Source organism: Gnatocerus cornutus, chromosome 4 (assembly GCF_029298725.1).
Source record: "Gnatocerus cornutus isolate USDA-ARS CGAHR chromosome 4, icGnaCorn1.1, whole genome shotgun sequence".
Lineage (NCBI taxonomy): Eukaryota > Metazoa > Arthropoda > Insecta > Coleoptera > Tenebrionidae > Gnatocerus > Gnatocerus cornutus.
In genome coordinates, this window is record NC_142236.1 from 21054318 (window position 1) to 21073243 (window position 18926).

Below are 18926 nucleotides of genomic sequence, written 5' to 3' on the forward strand. Positions count from 1 at the left end.
TAAAAAATAAGTCGATTTTCTCGTACATTTAACTTATTTGAACGTAGAAACGAGGAATTATTAAAATAACCACAGAATTAACAAAACTACGAATTTTTAAAATTGACCGAAAATAGTGGACGCTAAAAAATTCCAAAAATTTGGTTCTCAAGCTGCGAATCTAACAAATAGGTCGAAACGAGGAAATATTAGCTAAAAAAAAACCTAAATTTACAAATATCTCCTGACCTGATGGAGCAAAACGGGTTTCGGATTTAGGAGGCAATTCCACTTTAGAAATGACTTTCCACTTCAGTACAAATGTCATCCAAAACGTGTTGACTAGTGTAATCGATTTACCTACTTCTGGCAGCTTACGCAGAAATTAAAATTAATTCCGTCTTATTTCTTTCTTTTCCTTTCCGAGATTACATTTTTAATTACAGTGCATTCATTTTAACAACTGTCTACATATACAGGGTGGTTCATCAACTTGAACAAAGTCACGGCTTACCTATTTTTATGGTTGGATTAAAAAAATCACAGCGCTATCGTTATCACAGCCAGCTGAATGACAACACTTATTCCTGGCTAATTAAAAAAGATTAGATTCGTTGGATTTAATACAGGATGTTCCAATAACTACAACACCCTGTATTATGAAAAATGAAGGCGACGGAACGCATAATGATTTTCACATGACAGACGCCCGCAAAAAACTCCAATTTTTTACGCACACGCACTTAAAACTCAGTTTTGTTGAAATAAAAAAAAAACTCGCACGAAAATTACTTTCACGCCATTGGCACTCTCATTATAAAACAACAGCGAATCGTAATGTGCTCACACTCTTTCCACCTGTCAAATTTCCATTTAAATCCATTCGGCGTTTTAGGTTCAGGACGAAATCGCATTTAAACCATGTTAAATTGGAATTAAATCCTTCGCAATTTGGATTTAATCGCAACATTCGGAGTTTATCTATCAATTAACTAAACGTTTATTCAGAATCGCTGGAAAAAATCTACTCGAGATAACGCACGTGTCAATAGATTATAGAAGGGGCGCTGTTCAAGTTCTATTGATCCGTTTATAGAGAAACACCTCTGAAGAGATATTCTCTTGCATCTGTTGGAGTGGATGCAGTTCTCTTTTTCCGAGATTATCTAACAATAAGGTAGCAATAACAGAATTACATCGTTGATAGCGACTAACGAACTTATTCTCCGCCATGTGTTAACTAAAAATAACTTTATTATCCAAACAAAGTTTTACTATTGGATTTTCTTCTTTGCCATCGGCTATACACAGTTGGAAACTCGATGTCCCTCCAAAACTCGTGACGTCTTGAATACTTTTTCCACATGGAATCAGAATCACCTAAACTGTTCACACCACCACCTGACGCCGGAATATTAAACTAATGGTTAAAACGTGTCATAACACCTTTTGAGCATTATAAAGGTACAAGCTAAGAGAGATTACAAACTTCATTAACTCTGCTCTTTTGCATAATCTGCTCGATGCGGCTGTGGAATATTAACAAAAAGGGCCAAATCGAAAATCACTAATTATAATCGCCCCGGGTCAGAGGTGGCTTCGCGGACAACTGAGCGAAGAACAACAAAAATTTGTGCCGTCTAGTTGCCGACGAAAACAACAGAAACACTGAAAGGAATAATTTATATCGCGATCGTCTCCTCTTTGATGTAGCAGAATTTCGTTCTTTCTACCTTTTATTCTCACATTTTAATAAGAAATGTATTAAAACCATCAAGCGCGTGCTTCTTTTTCCATGAAATAAATAAGAAGCTTCTGAAACTAAAGCAATTTGATGGCACAAAAGCACCACAGAAGCCAATCATTGCACCAGGGCCGTAGTTGACGTAATTCCATGCGTCTCAACACTTGATTGCGTTTAATTGAAAACCGAAGATAATCGATAGTTGTGGACAAGATTATATGGGAATTTATAGACTGTTGTTGCAATTATGTCGCTAATGAACATTTATTGTGTGCGATGTTACAAGCAATTATAGTTCGACGGCTGTGTAATTTACAAGTGTGGTGGTAACACTGCGTTATGACAGATTGAGGTTAAAAAGTGCATAATTTTAATCGAACTGTAGTTATGCACATCTCGGAAAAGGGCAAATTTTCCATAGAGGTTACAATTTTAATGGAAACTGCAAAGAAATAAATGGAATTTTTCACGACTGTAATGTAGTTAAAGTGGCTCTTAAGTAATTACGGTGGTCTGATATTTGTTAATGGTCTCACGAGTTAACCGCTAATGGGCAAAGGTTGGCAGCATTGGTTGGAGAATATATTACATGTTGCCAACCTACGAGAGTAATTTGTTCAGTTTCTGAATCCTCCATTCCACTGCAATTAAAAAACAAACCAAGCCGACCATGATTTTGTTGCGTATATTGGCATCTCTGAAAAACAATTGAAAAAGACACAACCAAATCAAGTACGTACAAGTTTTCACTTATTTTAAGACAAAATACAAGATTTTAATTAATTTTGTCGTGACATTTCTCGTGGTAAAACAAATCATCGTAATTATTCCCATGGCTACCAACATTAGCCCTAAATTCCCCAAACATCGTCAACTGATATTTCGCATGCTGTGTGTAATAAATCACCGGAATGGAGGTACTATCATTATAAATGCATAAACGAGATACGTCATTTAGCGTATAAAAGCAAAACCGCTGAAATTATTTATGAATTAGTCCAAGCCAACTATTTTCCGCAAAGAAGATCAATACAGATTCCATGTGATGATTAAAAAAAATTAGGTAGGCCATGATTGTGTGAGCATCGCCGTCTTGACGGCACGTGCATCTTATGGGAGTCTTTTGTTAAAATTTCAACGAACAACGATAAATTTTATGTTTCCAGAAGCCCGAAACTTGTCAAATTTAATTAATTATTGTGCGGTACGAAACGCCGGTTGAAAAATGGTGGAGGCGCCGGGTAATAAAAGCAATTTCGCCAAGTTTTAGCTATTAATTTTCCGTCATAATTAATTTCGTAAATTTGATAAACACCCACTAGGAAAAACAACTGCAATATTAACACAATTAAAGTTATTTGCAATTAATTATTTTTGGTGTGCGCTCGCGAAAATTGCTGCTTTACGGACGCATTTAAGTTAATAAAATTTGGCTTTTTCGGACTCGATACAAAAAAGTTGGCCTATTTTAAACAATCTGTAACTTTATTATTTATTATTTAGTAAGAGGATTGATTGTGTTTTTGCGGACTACGTCTCGTCCGTAAACACAAACGATTAGTCCGCACAAACTGTACTTTAGTTACTTGTAACAAAATAACTATTTAAGTACACCTTTCCGAAAATTGTTGTTTTACGGACTCATTTGAATCCTTAAAATGAGTCTTTTTCGGACATAATCCTAATAAAGCATAGTGGTTCAATACAACAATTAAACATTTTTTACGTCCGTAAACAGGACGATGAATCCGCAAAAACTGTATTCTATATACTTGTAACAATTTAGCTATTTTAGTACACGCTTCCAAAAATTGCTATTTTACGGACTCATTAAGTCTATAAAATAACTATTTTTTGGACTTAATCTCAGAAAAGTTGCAATAACAATTAATGAACCATAGAGGTTCAATACAACAAATAAACTTAATTTTTTCCATTCGATGCATCAATATAATAAAATTGTGAAGTTTCTAAGTAAATTTTACACACAAGTTTCTAGGCGTTTTCGGCATTTTTTTGTCATTTTTGTATTATTTAGTGGTTATTGTGGTAGCCATAACTAAAATTTGAAGCGCTCTATTTATTTTTATGCAAATGGTTTGAATGTTTTTAACCGCTTTAACGAAAAAATATTGTTTGTAACACGTACCTAAAAAGTTTTTGCTGATTCAGCCACGCCTCGTCTGTAAACACAAAGTATTGGTCCGGAAAAACTGCATTTTAGGTACTTCAATCAAAAGTAACTATTTTACGGCCACATTTAAGTCCCCAAAATGAATCGTTTTTGGACCCAATCTCAAAAAGTTGTCATTACAGAAAACAGCTTTTAATCTGTTAGGTTTATAAGTAAATTTAACGCAATTTTGTTTGCGTTTTTGTTTTTTTTTTTGTTTTATACAATAATGTTATTTTCTTGTATTTCATTTAAACAATCTGGTGGTGATTATGGTGGTATGATAACTAAAATCAGAAGCGTATTATTTATTTTTATTGTAAGACGTTTGGATGTGTTTTGGGATGAGTTTCAACTAAAAAGGATTGTTTGTAAGACGTACTTAAAAAATTTTTGCTGACTCACAAACGCCTCGTACGTAAACACATCCGATTAATCCGCAAAAACTATATTTTAGGTATCTTCTTGTAACAAAATAGACATTTTAGTATACGCTCCCAAAATTGACTATTTTACGGACTCATTTAATTCCATAAAATTGTCTTTTTCGTACTAAATCCTAAAAAGTTTCCATGACAACTTATAAGGTATAGTGGTTTAATACAACAATTGTAACAATAAATTACGATGTTGTAAGTAAATTTAATACAATTTTCTCCGCGTTTCCGTTTTTTTTTTCATTTTAAGCAAAAATCTTCATTTTTTGTGTTTATTTGAAACAATCTTATGGTTACTGTGGTGACATGGTAACTAAAATCCAAGGCGCACTATTTCCGAGAAATAACTTATGATGCAGTAACACGTACCAAAAAAGTTTTAGCGGACTCGGTCCGTAATCACAATCGATTGGCTCGCAAAAACTGTATTTTAGGTACTTGGAACGAAAATGGCCATTTTATTCGGATTTTTTCGGTGAACTTGACATAATAAAAATTAAACATCTTTCTGATTGACGTGAAATAAATATTAAGAACGTTGGATAATAAGGAAGGCATCGAGCAAAGAAAAACATGTTTTCAATTAAAATTAGAGTGGAAAACGCGTAAAATAAAGTGAGTACTTTCAGTGTTTTAGAGTTGCGAAAAAATGTGACTTTAATGGACGATCCCGATGGAACTATCAGTGTCAATGCTTCAATAAACAAAGCCATGAAATTTTTATCGTCCGTTTCTATTAAACGTTTATTGTTATTGCATTTCCTAGAGCCATCACCAGCTCGTTCCATAATGATAACATTTATCTCAACTTTCGCAATTAGATGTTACTTGAACAAAGCGCAACTTCCCCATATTCAAAACTAAATAAATGAACCACCGCTGACGTAATTGCTATGGGGTCTAGTTCAGTGTAAAACACAAAATCGCATTACAAACTTTGGATGTTGTGGGATAATAGAAGTGAGTGATTTTAATATAGATGGAAAGTCTTTGTTTGCGCCACGATCCATTTGTCAAATATCGGATTATTTCCAAGTTAAATTTTCACCACTGCAAAAGAGATATTTCCATTCAATCGAAACGGTATTGTATTTCAATTTGTAACTTGTCTTTATGGCTCTCGCCGGGACGCAAACATGAAACGAAATTGCAGCGGAGGTGACGGCAAATTTTAAATAAAAATTTACGGCGACAAACGCGCGAGCGGAATTTTTACTGGTCAACACCGCCAACTTGATTCAACTCGAGAGAGAGCTCTTACGTCAAATTTAATATTACGGAACAATACTATGCAATCTCGAGCGGATTGCAAATCCCTGCTTCACTAATTATTAAGTTTACACGTGCCAGAAATAACTCTCTGGAAACCCACACGAGTTTCATATACAGGGTGTGGACAAACATCATCACTCTGTATATGCAATTTTCTTATCTTGAGTGGAAAGTGGCGTGACTGCGGTCTGTATTCAAAGCCATTGCAAAGATTAATTCCATGCGAAAAGTTGCTAGCATGTCGGACGTATCGATTGTGAATTTTTAATACGGGAAAATCGAACGTCAAGAAAATTGCCGAGTTAAGTAATAAAACAACACACAGTGCTCGTCAAACAGTAGACTGTGATCCTCGGTTTGAGGTTAGAAACCGTCACTTGTAAGCCGATCGGATGAAAACTTTTACAAAAGTGACATTTCCTATTCAAAGTCGGCGTTGTCTTTCCTCGCTTACGTAGATTACATCGTGTAAATTCGTTTTCCTTTTTTCACAGCCAAAGTTTGATTGCTTTCAGTTGTTTGTCACGGAAATATATTTATTTCTGCATATAAAATAAAAGGAAACTTAGTAAATTGAATTCGCAAACACTACGCCATATTATATTCGCAATAACTGTCAAATTATGTTTTATAAAGAAACTAGTTTAGAAAGTTTTCGTTCTGTTTCATATTACTGCATGCGATGGAAAATTGATCAAAGAATAACTTGTCTGATGTTTCATCAGTTAAATTGCAATTTTCTGCGTTTGCTACACAAACGGCCTTATTAACGTTGTTGCATCAAGGGTGGCTATGAAATGTCAAAGAAATGTGCCGCTCATTACAGATGTGGGTTTGGATGCTCCAACTGACATTTGTACCCCGTGTTTCAAAATGATTTCAGCTAGTTATCTTTGGAATGTCATTCCTTTTGTGCCGCTCGTATTGTACTGTGTTAAAACTAGTCATTACTGTCACTTGTAAACGTCAAAATCGCCCATAGGGAGAAAAATTAAGCAGAGCTTGAGTCTGTTTTGGCCTTTCAGCGATCCAGTTAGCCTAGGTTGCCTAGATAAGTGTCTACCTAATAATTTTTGAAGAGTACTGTGAGGTTATGTAACCAACGTTTCAATCATTATCATCGTAAAGCGGCTTTTTTTTAAGTTGTACGGAAAATCATGGGCGACTAGATGAAAATCTTTTTGAAACACGGTGTAGTTAACATAGTTTCAGTATGAAAACAGAGCGGCAAAATGGTGCATGACGGAAATTCCAGAGCCGCCTTGATTATGATGAAAAAACTGTCGATAATCATTAGGTAATAGATATTTAATATTTTCATTTCGCAGTTCGTTGCTCCCCACTACTCTACAAAACAAACACATGTAAAGCAAACATTAATTCCTCATAGCACTATGAATTTATTTTGTCGATTAAAGTAAATATTGGCAAAGCAGCAAGCACTCACTTAATATCAGATTCACCTCCAATTTTTAGATGTACAAATATGGGAAGTGCTACTCTTGCAAATCGAGTTCAAAGATTGAGATTGAAAATAAATTTTAAACTAGAATTAAATCGAAGATTACATGTTTGCTTTTTGTTTCTTATAAGCTAAGTAGGCGGCGTTTTCTTCATAACATACAATTTAATAGATAATTACATAGCAAGTGCGGAAAATGGTAAATTTTGCACGAGTGAGAATGTTGATGCACGAGACACACTTTCACAACTTTTTCTGTAATCCTCCATCTCCAAGTTTCAAAAAGATACTCCGTTCCTTATTTATTCTAAATGTCATTTTCTTACGAAATAAAAGTGACTTGAATTTTAAGCCCAATTCCCTGTAAAACGGACATAAATTTAAAAATTAAAATAAAAATGACATTACGAATAGGTAAGAAATGGACTATTGTCGAGACTCATTATTTGTTTCAGATGTTGTAAGAAAAATAGTGTACATAACTCGTCGGGAAGTATTATTCTTGCAATCGTGTGATTTATTGACGAATGTTGTGGATTTCATGCAGATTTCGCCACTTTTTACTCAAATTATGCCTGAAATTTAATAAGAATCCTAATTTTAATATAAAATCATGTAATTTTTGACAGACTTGACGTTCCAGGCTTGACACATAGATGGCGCCACTGTTCTACTTGAAATTTAAAAAAAATGCTTACTTGATTTTACCAAAAATCCTGTCATTATTGACGTATCTAAAGTTCTGGACTCGTCACATATTTCTCCATAATTAATCCGTTGGATCTTAATAAAATCTCAGTGTTTGATGAACTTTGATCACCAGTTTTCGAAAACAGCCTCCAAAACCACCAGTCTGTAACAGAAATCGTCATTTAGCTTCAAATATAGGATCTGCACTCGTCTCGTTCGTCTGCATTCCCACTCGTACGAAATTTGTCAGTTTCCGCACCTGTTATGTAAAATACTTTTCGAGCTGCATTGTTTCTTATATCTTTCCAGCAGCGATAAAACGCGCACTTTCATCTTTTTAAGTGTAATAATTCCCGCAAAGTGCATCTTTTGCTCTTCCCACATAAAACGTTTTCTGAATCGTCCTCTCTCAATAATACATTTCAAAGTCGGTTTCCGTTATATTTCTACAGCTAAAAGCCACAGGAATCTTTTAAATAATAAATGCAAGAACCAACACACATTAATGAGAAAAGTGCTTCAACGCACCTCAAAATCTCATCGAACAACCGCCGGACTCTTTCATAACAGTTTGCTCGTCAAACTCGATAGACTTTCGAAGTTTGTCGTGTGTTAGTTTCTTGCCATTATCGGGACTTTTCTAGTTAACTGCCAAGTTTCCCAGCTTCTTTTTTTAACAATTTATGTTTCGTTCCGTACAATAAAAGTGAAATTCGGTCGAGAGCTTTCTATTGAGTTAAAACGAACTTTACGGTTGATGATTGCTATTATTCGGTCCGGGTTTCTGGGAAATATGGGACTTGACTGGAGATTTGGGATAATAGGTCAAAAGGGTGAATTTCCAGCATACAAATGGAAATGTACATATTGATTTTCGGGGATTTTTTAATCTCGAGCTGATGGAGATACTAATGCGTAAACTAGCGAGCTTTTGATTGATGACCGAAATCTGTGTTAAGTTGGCTATTAAACGTCAAATTAGACGACATAGCAAGACAAATGACGGCGTGCATAATTACTCATTGATTTTCCATTAATTACTGTGTAAAGGAACCCAATTTGATGTTTTAAGGCGGTCTAAATTCAATATTTTTTCCACCGAAATCACGAAAGTCGACTGCAAAAGAAATGAAAAAAATTCCGACATAATTGTTAACAGGAAATAATCCCACACAGAGAACGAGCGACAGAAAAGACAGATAATTGATAAATGACAGCACAGGTAATAAATAAGCTAGTTCCACTTCTTTTTTTTTCTGTTTTTTTCGCGTCTTTTCGATACGGTCAAAGTGAAACCGAAGTTCCAAAAACAAAATTTGCAGGTCCTGAGGTCGAAGGGACCCCCAAACCCCTCGCTTTTGGAGGAAATCGGCTCCCCGTTTTGCAGCCGTTTTTCTCGCTTGATTTGAGTGAGACGGCGCTATTAAAAAAATATATTATATTAATTTTGTGTCTCATTTTTTATTACAAAATGAAAGTTATTTTTTCAACCAACCTCAGCGTGGTGAGTTTAGTCGTTTTCATTGCTACCAACGCAAAAACGACATCACTTAAAACGGAGCGATCAAATAAATGGATAATTAGAGCAGGCCATGATTTTTGATCTCGAGTTGGGGGACACTGGAAGCGAAATGACAAGATGTGAATTTGGGGTTATGGTGTTTGCACATGTCACGATTTATTTTCGTAGAAAAAATTATGTACGCAACTCGTGCGAAAGACAGTTTACCGCTTCATAGATACGGTCAGCAGCTAAAGAAATGGGCTAGTGATATTTGTGAGGGTTTGCTTAAATGCTGCTTTACACGCTTACTTTAATTTGTAAATGCGCACTATGTTTTTTTACATAGCCGTGGATTTATAACCGACGGTTTCTCGCTTATTTTTAGGGCAAACGTGCGTTGTTGGCGCTCAGTTTACGCAGAATTTCGCGCAGATTCGAAATCCGGCCTCAAAATCCACGTCCGACAACAAATAAGCGAGTTTGTGAATCCACGGCTGTGTAAAAGAACATAGTGCGCATTTACAAATTAATGCTGATTATTCACACCACCTGCCAATGAGCTCATCTGGTTTGTTGCCGACTGTACCCATGGAATTTACCTACCGAAACGTTATCCCTCAATATCGGGGGAATTCAACCGTTTTGTTAATGAACGGTAATTCAGCTTTACCGACTGGGACTAATTGGGTATTATGTGATTTATTATTTATTTCAATCTAGTGTGTTGCAGGTCGGTAAAACAGAGAGCTAGAGAAAATCGTAACGAAATAATTCCCCAAAATCGATAGAATTCTCGAAGCGCTTTTTATTATTAACAATTCGCAGAACGCTGCCATTTAATGAAACATCGAATAATTGCAAATGTCGGTGCGTTTCGACGAACGCGGCTAATTAAAAAGGCCATGCAAACTGTGGCTCCCAAATTCCTCTGAAGTGCGGAGAACGCGGCGGCAACAACGACCATTCTTAATTTCCCTCGGAATCTTAGTTGGCTGGCACCACATAGAAATGTCAAATAATTGACAGATATGTTATCAAAATGGTGGCTAGTGACACCCATCGACGTGTGTGAAATGAAATTTCCTCCCTCAGGATTCCCCCGCCGAACAATCCTCCAACTATTAACGAAATTAATTAATTCAGGTGACGCTGAAAATCCCAAACAAGCACGTAACAATATTTGACACTTTAATTAGCGGCGCTAACGGTCGTCGGCGGGAGAAAAAAAAACGCGCCGATTTATCATTAGCACGCAATTATTGCCGCTACAAGACATCCATTATCGCGTTATGTTGCGTTTGCCATTGTGGCGACAAGACGAACGAGAGGATCTTTTTATGAAAAGCTGGCTGTGGAGGTTTGACGCAAAATCGATGTTTCGACGGTTCTTCGGTGATAAACATTCGCATTAATGCCTGATCGCGTCTGGATTTTAATTACATTGAAGCGGAGAACGGTATATATTTCAATTAGGCGTGATTGCGTTCAGTTTACGGATTAAGATGGCTGACGAGGGAGTTCATTACGGCTTAAGGGATGGAATTTATGGTCGGACACGTTCTTTTGGTTTGCTCGCGTTGGTGGCTGTTTTTTCATCTATTACAGCCCTAGGGCTGTAATGACAATTGGACAAACATATGGCATCTGAAGGCACTTGCGTGTTTCCGCTTTTATTCCTCTATTATGATCGAAATTTATTCTATTATTCCGCCCTCACAAAGCGTGTTCATTATTAAAGCAAACTGCGAATTTTCACTGAACCGTATTTTGACGTACTGGAACTGTTGTTATTCCTCTCATTTTATTTGATCGAACACTGGGATACTCGCGGAATTAATTTCATGTTGGGAAAATCTGCGAGATTATTTCTTTCATCTGGAAAAGCGGAGGCAATAAAACGTCTTTTCCCGTTGCACCGTCGGCAGTAGAACACCAATATATGCTCATAAAATATGTCAGATAACAAAATTCAGCCGTGCGTTAACAGGAGATGATCCCACATAGGGAAGCCGAGTATCGAAGGGATTTTCGAGGGGCATAATGTGGGTTTTGAGCGACAGAAAAGACAGGTAATTGATAAATGACGCCACAGGTAATGAATAAGCTAGTTCGTTCCACTTCTTTTTTTCCCATTTTCTCGGGACTTTTCGACACAGTCAAAGTGAAACCGAAAACAAAATTTGCGAGGTCGAAAGGACCCCGAAACCTACCGCTTTTGGAGGAAATCGGCTCCCCGTTTTGCAACCGTTTTTTTCGCTTGATTCTAGTGAGGCGGCGCTATCAAAAATATATTATATTAATTTTGTCACATTTTTTATGACACAATGAAAGTTGTTGTTTTAATCAACCTCAGCGTGGTGAATTTAGTTATTTTCATTGTTGCCAACTCAAAAAAGACGTCACTTAATACCGAGAGATCAAATAAATGTATAATTCGAGCAAGCCATGGTTTTTGTTCTCGAATTGGTGACACTGTACGCAAAATGACAAAATGTGAATTTGAGGTTATGGTGTTTGCACATATCAGGATTTATGTTCGTATAAAAAATTGTGTACGCAACTCGTGCGAAAGGCAGTTTGCCGCTTGGCAGGTAGAGTCGGCAGCTATAGAAATGAGGTAGTGATATTTGTGAGGGTTTGCTTAATGCTGTTTTACAATGCCTACTTTAATTTGTAAATGCGCACTATGTTTTTTTACACAGCCGTGGATTTATGAACGACGATTTCTCGCTTATTTTTGGAGCAAATTTGCGTTATTGGACCTCATATTATGCAGAATTTCACGCAAATTTCAAAAATGGACTCAAAACTCACGTTCGATAACAAATAACTGAGTTTTTTAATATCCGGCTGTGTAAAAAACATAGTGCGCATTTGCAAATCGCGTAGAAAATCACATTGAATCCAAAACTGCCCTTTTTTTTTCGTACGTCACCAAATAATTTAGTTCTGGCTAATTAAAATTTTGGGTAGTCGCCAGGGGGCCAAATTTTTGAGGGTTCCAAAAGATCGTCGCTCCATATCTCAGAAACTACGACAAATAGAGAGATGTGGTTTTCGCCATTGCTTTTCCCGCATTTTGTTTGCTCAGAATTAATTCTGAGATTGTGTAAGTCAAAATTTTTATTAAAAAAAAAAAATTACGTATACTTTCTTCGGTCTATTTCTCGCCAATTTTTAAAGCAAACTTGCGTTATTCAGGCTGATTTTACGCAGAATTTCGCGTAGATTCCAAATCCGGGCTCAAAATCCATATTCGACAATAAATATGAATCCACGGCTGTGTAAAAAAACATAGTGCGTATTTACAAATTACGCAGAAAAGAAGCATCCACCAGTTTCGAGATAAGTTAATAAATCCTTTCCGTTTCAGAGAATCGGCCAGCCCGGAAAAACTACAACAAGTTGACGGGCGAAGACGTCGCCCGGACTCAAAGTGACCATCTCGATAACGTAGGATCCTGTAAAGAAGAGTGTGTCGGACACGATGGGAATAACGACACTGACACAGATTCGAGTTTCACAGACATTGAATTAGATGATAGAGATGACTTTTCCGACGATTCCGACTACGGTGAGTTTCCTTTTTCGTTTCTTTTTTAATCAACGGCGATAAGGCAAAAGTCACTTTGAGAAATATAAACAAAAAACGACGTGATCTAATTCGATTTGGAGCCGTCAGTTGGAATTGAAAGCAATATAAATATTTAAAATCGCATCCCTCGACGGCCAGAATGCAAATATCTGAGCGAGAGATCCACGAATTTGTTATAAAATTTTCCGGATGCGTTTCCACCACGAGACGCTCCGATTAATCGCTCGAAGATAATCAAAAGGGATTTATGCATTGAAGGGCGTTTGCGCCCAAGGTCGGGAGGTCAATCCAATTACGACGAAAACAATTTCTAATTAAAAATGAAGCTGTCTTTGTGCCCCAAACACTGCCGTCTTTGTTTCTTTTGCAATCTCCGGACGACGTTCTCGTTTGAAGAAGCTTTTCAGGTCTTCTCAAACAAATAATAGTTCACAGGTTGATCGTTAACTAAAACGGAAACGGAAAGGTCAGATATTAAAATTACACAGTCAAGGAAAACTAATTTTAACCTGTCGAGAAAACTGAGAGGGCTGTGACGCAATATGAGTTTTATTAAAAAGTATTTTTGGTGGAAAAGTTGGGGCAAAAAACAACAATGCTTTAATTAGAGCTCGGGCGGCTTTGATAAATGTGTGTTATTACTGTTTTTTGATGAACATGTTCGTCGCAGGCGGCGACGGAATTCTACAGAAAAAAAAATGGTGTGGTAGCATTGCCGACTGGATGACTTGACGTGGCACCAACATGTCGGAATTAATGGCGAGAACGGCTCGTTTCGTGGGAAAAATTGTGTACGCAACTCGTACGAAAGACAGTTACGAAAGACACAGTCAGCAGCTAAAAAATGAGCTTGGGATATTTGTGACGTTTTGTTTAATTTTTATTTTACATGTCTTCTTTAATTTGTATATAAATGCGCACTATGTTCTTTTACACAGCCGCGGATTTATGAAGTTTGTCAACATTCGCACTTTTCAAGATTTTGTTGTTTTTATTGTCTGTTTATCAACAAAAAAATATGACAAACTTCTTGATTTTTAAATAGTTCCAGAGTCCAAATTTTTGAAGGTTAGAAAATTTTGCCGCTCCATATCTTGGAAACTACGATAGATAGCCGTCGTTTTTGTCTAATTTTGTTTGTTAAAAATTTGTTTTTAAATTTCCCGGAAGTCAAAAAAAACATGTATACTTTTATCGGTCGTTTTCTCGCTTATTTTTAGGGCAAACTTGCGTTATTGGTGCTCATTTGATGCAGAATTTCGCACAGATTCCAAATCCGGGCTCAAAACTGACGTTCGACTAAAAATGACCGAGTTTATGAGTCCACGGCTGTGTAAAAAAAACATAGTGCGCTTTAACAAATTAAAGTTGGGAGTTTATCACACCTTAATTCTTTTGCTGCTGACTGTAGCAATCATTGACTTGGAACGTCACGTAACCTCGAATGCGATTAAACGTCAACCGTCGATTGACATTTATTAAAGTCATGGCCCACCAATTTTTCTAAACGCTCCCACAAACCGATGAAATTGTGAAACTTCTCCGTAAATGTTTAAGCGGTTTCATTTCCCCTAAAACGCTCCATTACACCTCAAACATCTTAAAACGCACCTGCCTTCATTAATGGCAGTTTATCCTCCCGCAGATCCTTCATCTTCCGTCTGAAATACTCCAATTAAAAGGTTGAACAAACTTGGTAATTTTCTTGGCTGTTGGCTGGATAAATTCCTGGAGTAAATTTTCGATGGGATTTTTTCGCGATTCGTTCTCATTATGATTAAAATAATTATTTTAGTTGGAGAGGATTAGCGGCGGTGGTGTTACATGAACGCGGTCTTTTGTTCAATTTGACATTCCCTTTTCACAAATAACTTCACAACTTTGGAACGGCTGAACGTGGAATCGGATTATCGGTTTCCCAGTTGGAATGTCGTTAATCGACAATAAATAAAGCAATTTGGAGGGATTAAATGGTTTAGGGTTTTCATTATCCGAGAAAAATCCCATTTCGACATTTTTAGGACGATTTAAATATTCCTAAAATGGAAATGAGATCTTCAACAAGTTTTTTCACTTCAAATTTCTCCTAATCTAACATTTCCTTTAGAAGAACTTTCTTTGAGCGTTCTCAAAACGACGTCCAGCAGGAGATTTCTTTCGAAACCGTCCACTGTTAATAATAAGTGCGCCGAGGTGTTTACTTTGAAGGAAATTGAATTTAATACAGAAAGAAAAAATCGCACGTGTCGAAACGACTTGGAAGTCGTCTTTGACATGAAATGCCTCACTTTCCAGCAAAATTCGAAGCGTTCGTTCTGTGTTTGCTAAGTTAATGTATGCAACAATGGAAGTCCATTTGCTAGTTTCGTCGTGACGTCAAATCGATAAACGGAGAGGAGACGGATGGATGCACTGTGTACAGGTTTCGGTGAGCAAATAAAGCAAAAGTTGATTGAAACACCGAACGGGCTGCTTCGAAATCGAAGGGGAAACAGGAATTCGGGACGTTTTTCTCATGACTACAAAGCCCACTTGATATACGAGGTGTTTAGAAATGTTTGCAAGGTAGTGCCGGTTCCACTCCACGACCTTGAGGAGTGCCCGTTTCACTCCACTTCACTTCAGTGGACTAGAAACAAGGGCGACTATTAAATTACAAATTTGTCTCCACGTTAAAGTTGCTTCAAGATAATAGTTATTTTAGTTAGAAAAAGTTAATTTTCTTAAGTGACTTATGGCTATAACATACGAGTTGGAAGGTTAACACAGAAACATCTTCGAGGGACAACAGTAATAACTTGCACTTCTAAACCACAGTTATTTTAAAGAAGAATTGCATTGACATGGTCGGGAAACAGTTACAAATCCCATGGTCTGTCTCGAAAAGTCTTCACATCGCTATCCAAAGATACTATATTATTATATGAGCAATTATGGTAGTCATTATGAATAATGACCATAATTGCGAATATAATACTATACTTTTTCTACGACCAAGTAGTAAAATTAAATTTTTACAAATGAACTATTTAACTTTAATCCATTTTAATTTTAACCTTGTTTATTTCTGGATATTTCTTGTAAAATTCGAACAATTTCCAATACTTAGAGATGGTATGGTGATGTCCATCGTTAAATTCTCCTTTGATGTCTTGATGGAGTTATTTTGTATCGACTGAACAATTTTTTCTGCCGTATCCAATTTGTTTTGCATTGAGTCATCGATATAGCCTTCAGCGACTGTACTGGACCTCCACCCTCTGTGTCTTTTTAAGGCCGCGATGTCGCCACCTGCGTCCACAAGTAAAGTTGCTGAAGATCTCCTAAATGAATGTCCAGTATACAATTCAGGGTTAGAAAGATCCAAAAATGTGGCAATTTGTCTCCCCATCGAAGCTAACTAGTTAATTCCAATTCTTTGACTTGTGCAACGACCATTTTGATAATTGAGAAAAAAAGAACGGCATGCAACATCAGGAGGGCGTAGAGCCATGTATTTATTGATTATTTCATTTCAAAAATCACCTGTGATTGTAAATTTGCAAACTATCTTGTTTTTTGTGTTCGGCAGGTGACTATGATTGCAGACGTTATATCCTGAATATTCATTTCCTTCATCTCATTGCACTGGCAGGCACCCATGACACCCATAATTAATGCCACCTAAGTAAAAAAAAACATTAGTAACATTTTTAGTCACGCAGGTTTTACAAACTTTACCTTGGTTGCCAAATACATTTTGTTATTTTGCATTCTTAATGAAATTATGTATCTCTTTTGAAGTTTATGTTTTAGCTTTTTTTGGTTTGTATCCGTCCGATTTGCGTTTGAGAAATGCTCTTAGTTTTCCGTAATTTTCCAATTTTATATATGATGAATTTCAAGAGTGCTTCTTAACATGGAATATTGAGTCTTTTACAGTGTTGAAGATTTATACTTATCAGCCAATTCTCCAAAATAAGCCAAAACTACAGACTCTAAGAACGAATTTGCTTTTTTGTCCTTAGGCCAGTCCATGAAAGATTGGTAGTCTCATAAAGTTTTACCGATTTAGGTGGCAGTAAAGCGGCCATTGATGAATTTTCCAAATCACTATCATCACTATCCATTTTTTAATATAAAACCCTTTGTAGTTCACTGCAATGATTAGATTTAGAACGTGAAATTCTAAACTGCATCAGATCACGAAAATCAACAACTGTCACCATGGTAACGGTGCTTCTTTTCTGTGATAGGTTAGCATAAGCGCGGACGATTTGAAATAATGCAAATTGTCATAGCAACGGCCCAAGGCTTTTTTATTGGTTCAGTGCATCAGTGAATTATAAAAATCCCCACCTATGATTGGCTGAAGGCCGTGAACTATGAATTCATTATTGACATGCTGGAAATACAGGTAACATTATTAATCGAAAAAGTTGAAATAATGGAAATATTATTAAACGGTCGTAGAAAAACTCTTTTAAGTTTAGTTAAAAAAGTTTTTGACAAAAATTGTTTATAGCAACGTAAACAAAGGGAAAATAATTTTAAAAGGTGCAATTCTAAACGTGCTAAAATGGAAAAAATCGAGAAGACGTTGCTACAGCCTGCGAGAGGATCTTCCCCGCAAAATCGAAAGCCTCATACGTCAAAGAATATAAAGAATTCAAGACATGGGGTGGGAAACAAAACGTAGCGACAAACGACTTGGAAGAAGAGATCTTCTTGGCCTATTTCCTGCAGATGTCAAAAAAAGTGACTCCTTCTGTATGGACGAAATATTCAATGAAATCCAATGAGGCAACATGGGGGCACCGCAAGAAGAAGATATGCTAAGTTAAAATCTTTTTTTAAAAGTGTTTTGAAAGCGTACAAGCCGAAAAAATCCATGGTGTTGGAAAAAGAGCACATCGAAAAATGTTTACTAGAAGCACCTAATAATAGATATTTGATAGCCAAGGTATTTATTATACAAAATAATTTCCATTCTTACCAATAAATTAATTAAGCTAACAATAGATAATATAATCGATAAAGAAACGTACTTTCATCTGAGCATTGCTGATGCAAAAACTTATATCTCTCTGCTCAGTTTGCTGTTATTGAGCAAGTATATCCAGTGAATCCAGTGGAATTCTTCTTCAGCATCTTATACTGGACTTGTATAAGACGGTCTTCTGCCACTCTATTGGCCAATGCGGGAGGCGACATCTTAAAGGTAAAACAACTCGGAGGTTGGAAATCAGCCCCAATCGCAGAAGGATACGTTGAAGAAACACTTTCCAGTCAAATTGACCTAGAAAAAAAAATCCAAGGAAGCTCTTATGTTATTGCACAAAAAGAAGAAATCTCGATGCCACAAGCTTCAGTAGCTTTTGATAAAAACACTTCAAATACGGTTATCAATGTTTTGAATGAAAAGAGAAATGAGAAATCAGTTTCATTTACGTTCAATATTAATGTAAAACTTAAGTAAGCAAACTGTTTTGTTGTAGTTTTAGTAATAAATCTCTATCTGACTTTGAAGTGAGTTTTTTTATTAATAACTTATTATTGAGTTATTTGTCACTTTAGTTTTTGTCAATCAGCACAATTACGATCGTTTTAGTTACATGTGTTGGAAACAAAAGAAAGAATCGCGTTGTTGTCATACCAACTTGAGAACAAAAAACACTCTAAAATCCGTACAATCGATATAAATAAATTCCAGTCTAGACACTTCTATTTTAATGTCAAATGAATTAATTCTAAAAATACTTTCTTCTTCGCACCTCTTTACCAATTGTCGATGTTTCACCTCGTGACATAATTCCTCCGCTTCTTGTTGATTTAATTTGGAAAAAATTCGCCTTGCAAACGAAGTATCTTAAAGCAAACACTTAAATTGTACTTGTTGCAAAGCACACAAAGCCTTGGGATAATTGACACAAGCAGTTATTTTTCTTTTCACCAGTAAACGACCGTAAATATTTGAACTGTAGTCTATTAGAATTCGGATCGATCGATATTTAATTCGGATTTCCCGGTTTTATGCAGCTTCTTCCCATACGCCCGATCAACTTGGAAGAACTTGTCGCTGGAGGCGGTG

At 36.3% G+C, this 18926-nt stretch overlaps 1 protein-coding gene across 2 annotated transcripts in view; it reads left to right on the forward strand.

Moving 5' to 3' along the window:
* The window catches only part of LOC148176680 (uncharacterized), a 33989-nt gene that overhangs the window by 5254 nt on the left and 9809 nt on the right, over window positions 1-18926 (forward strand). For both annotated transcript variants that reach the window (XM_088034688.1, XM_088034687.1), the window contains one exon: window positions 12635-12835. In XM_088034688.1, coding sequence (XP_087890814.1) covers window positions 12635-12835 — 201 coding nt within the window. The remainder of the gene's footprint in view (window positions 1-12634; window positions 12836-18926) is intronic.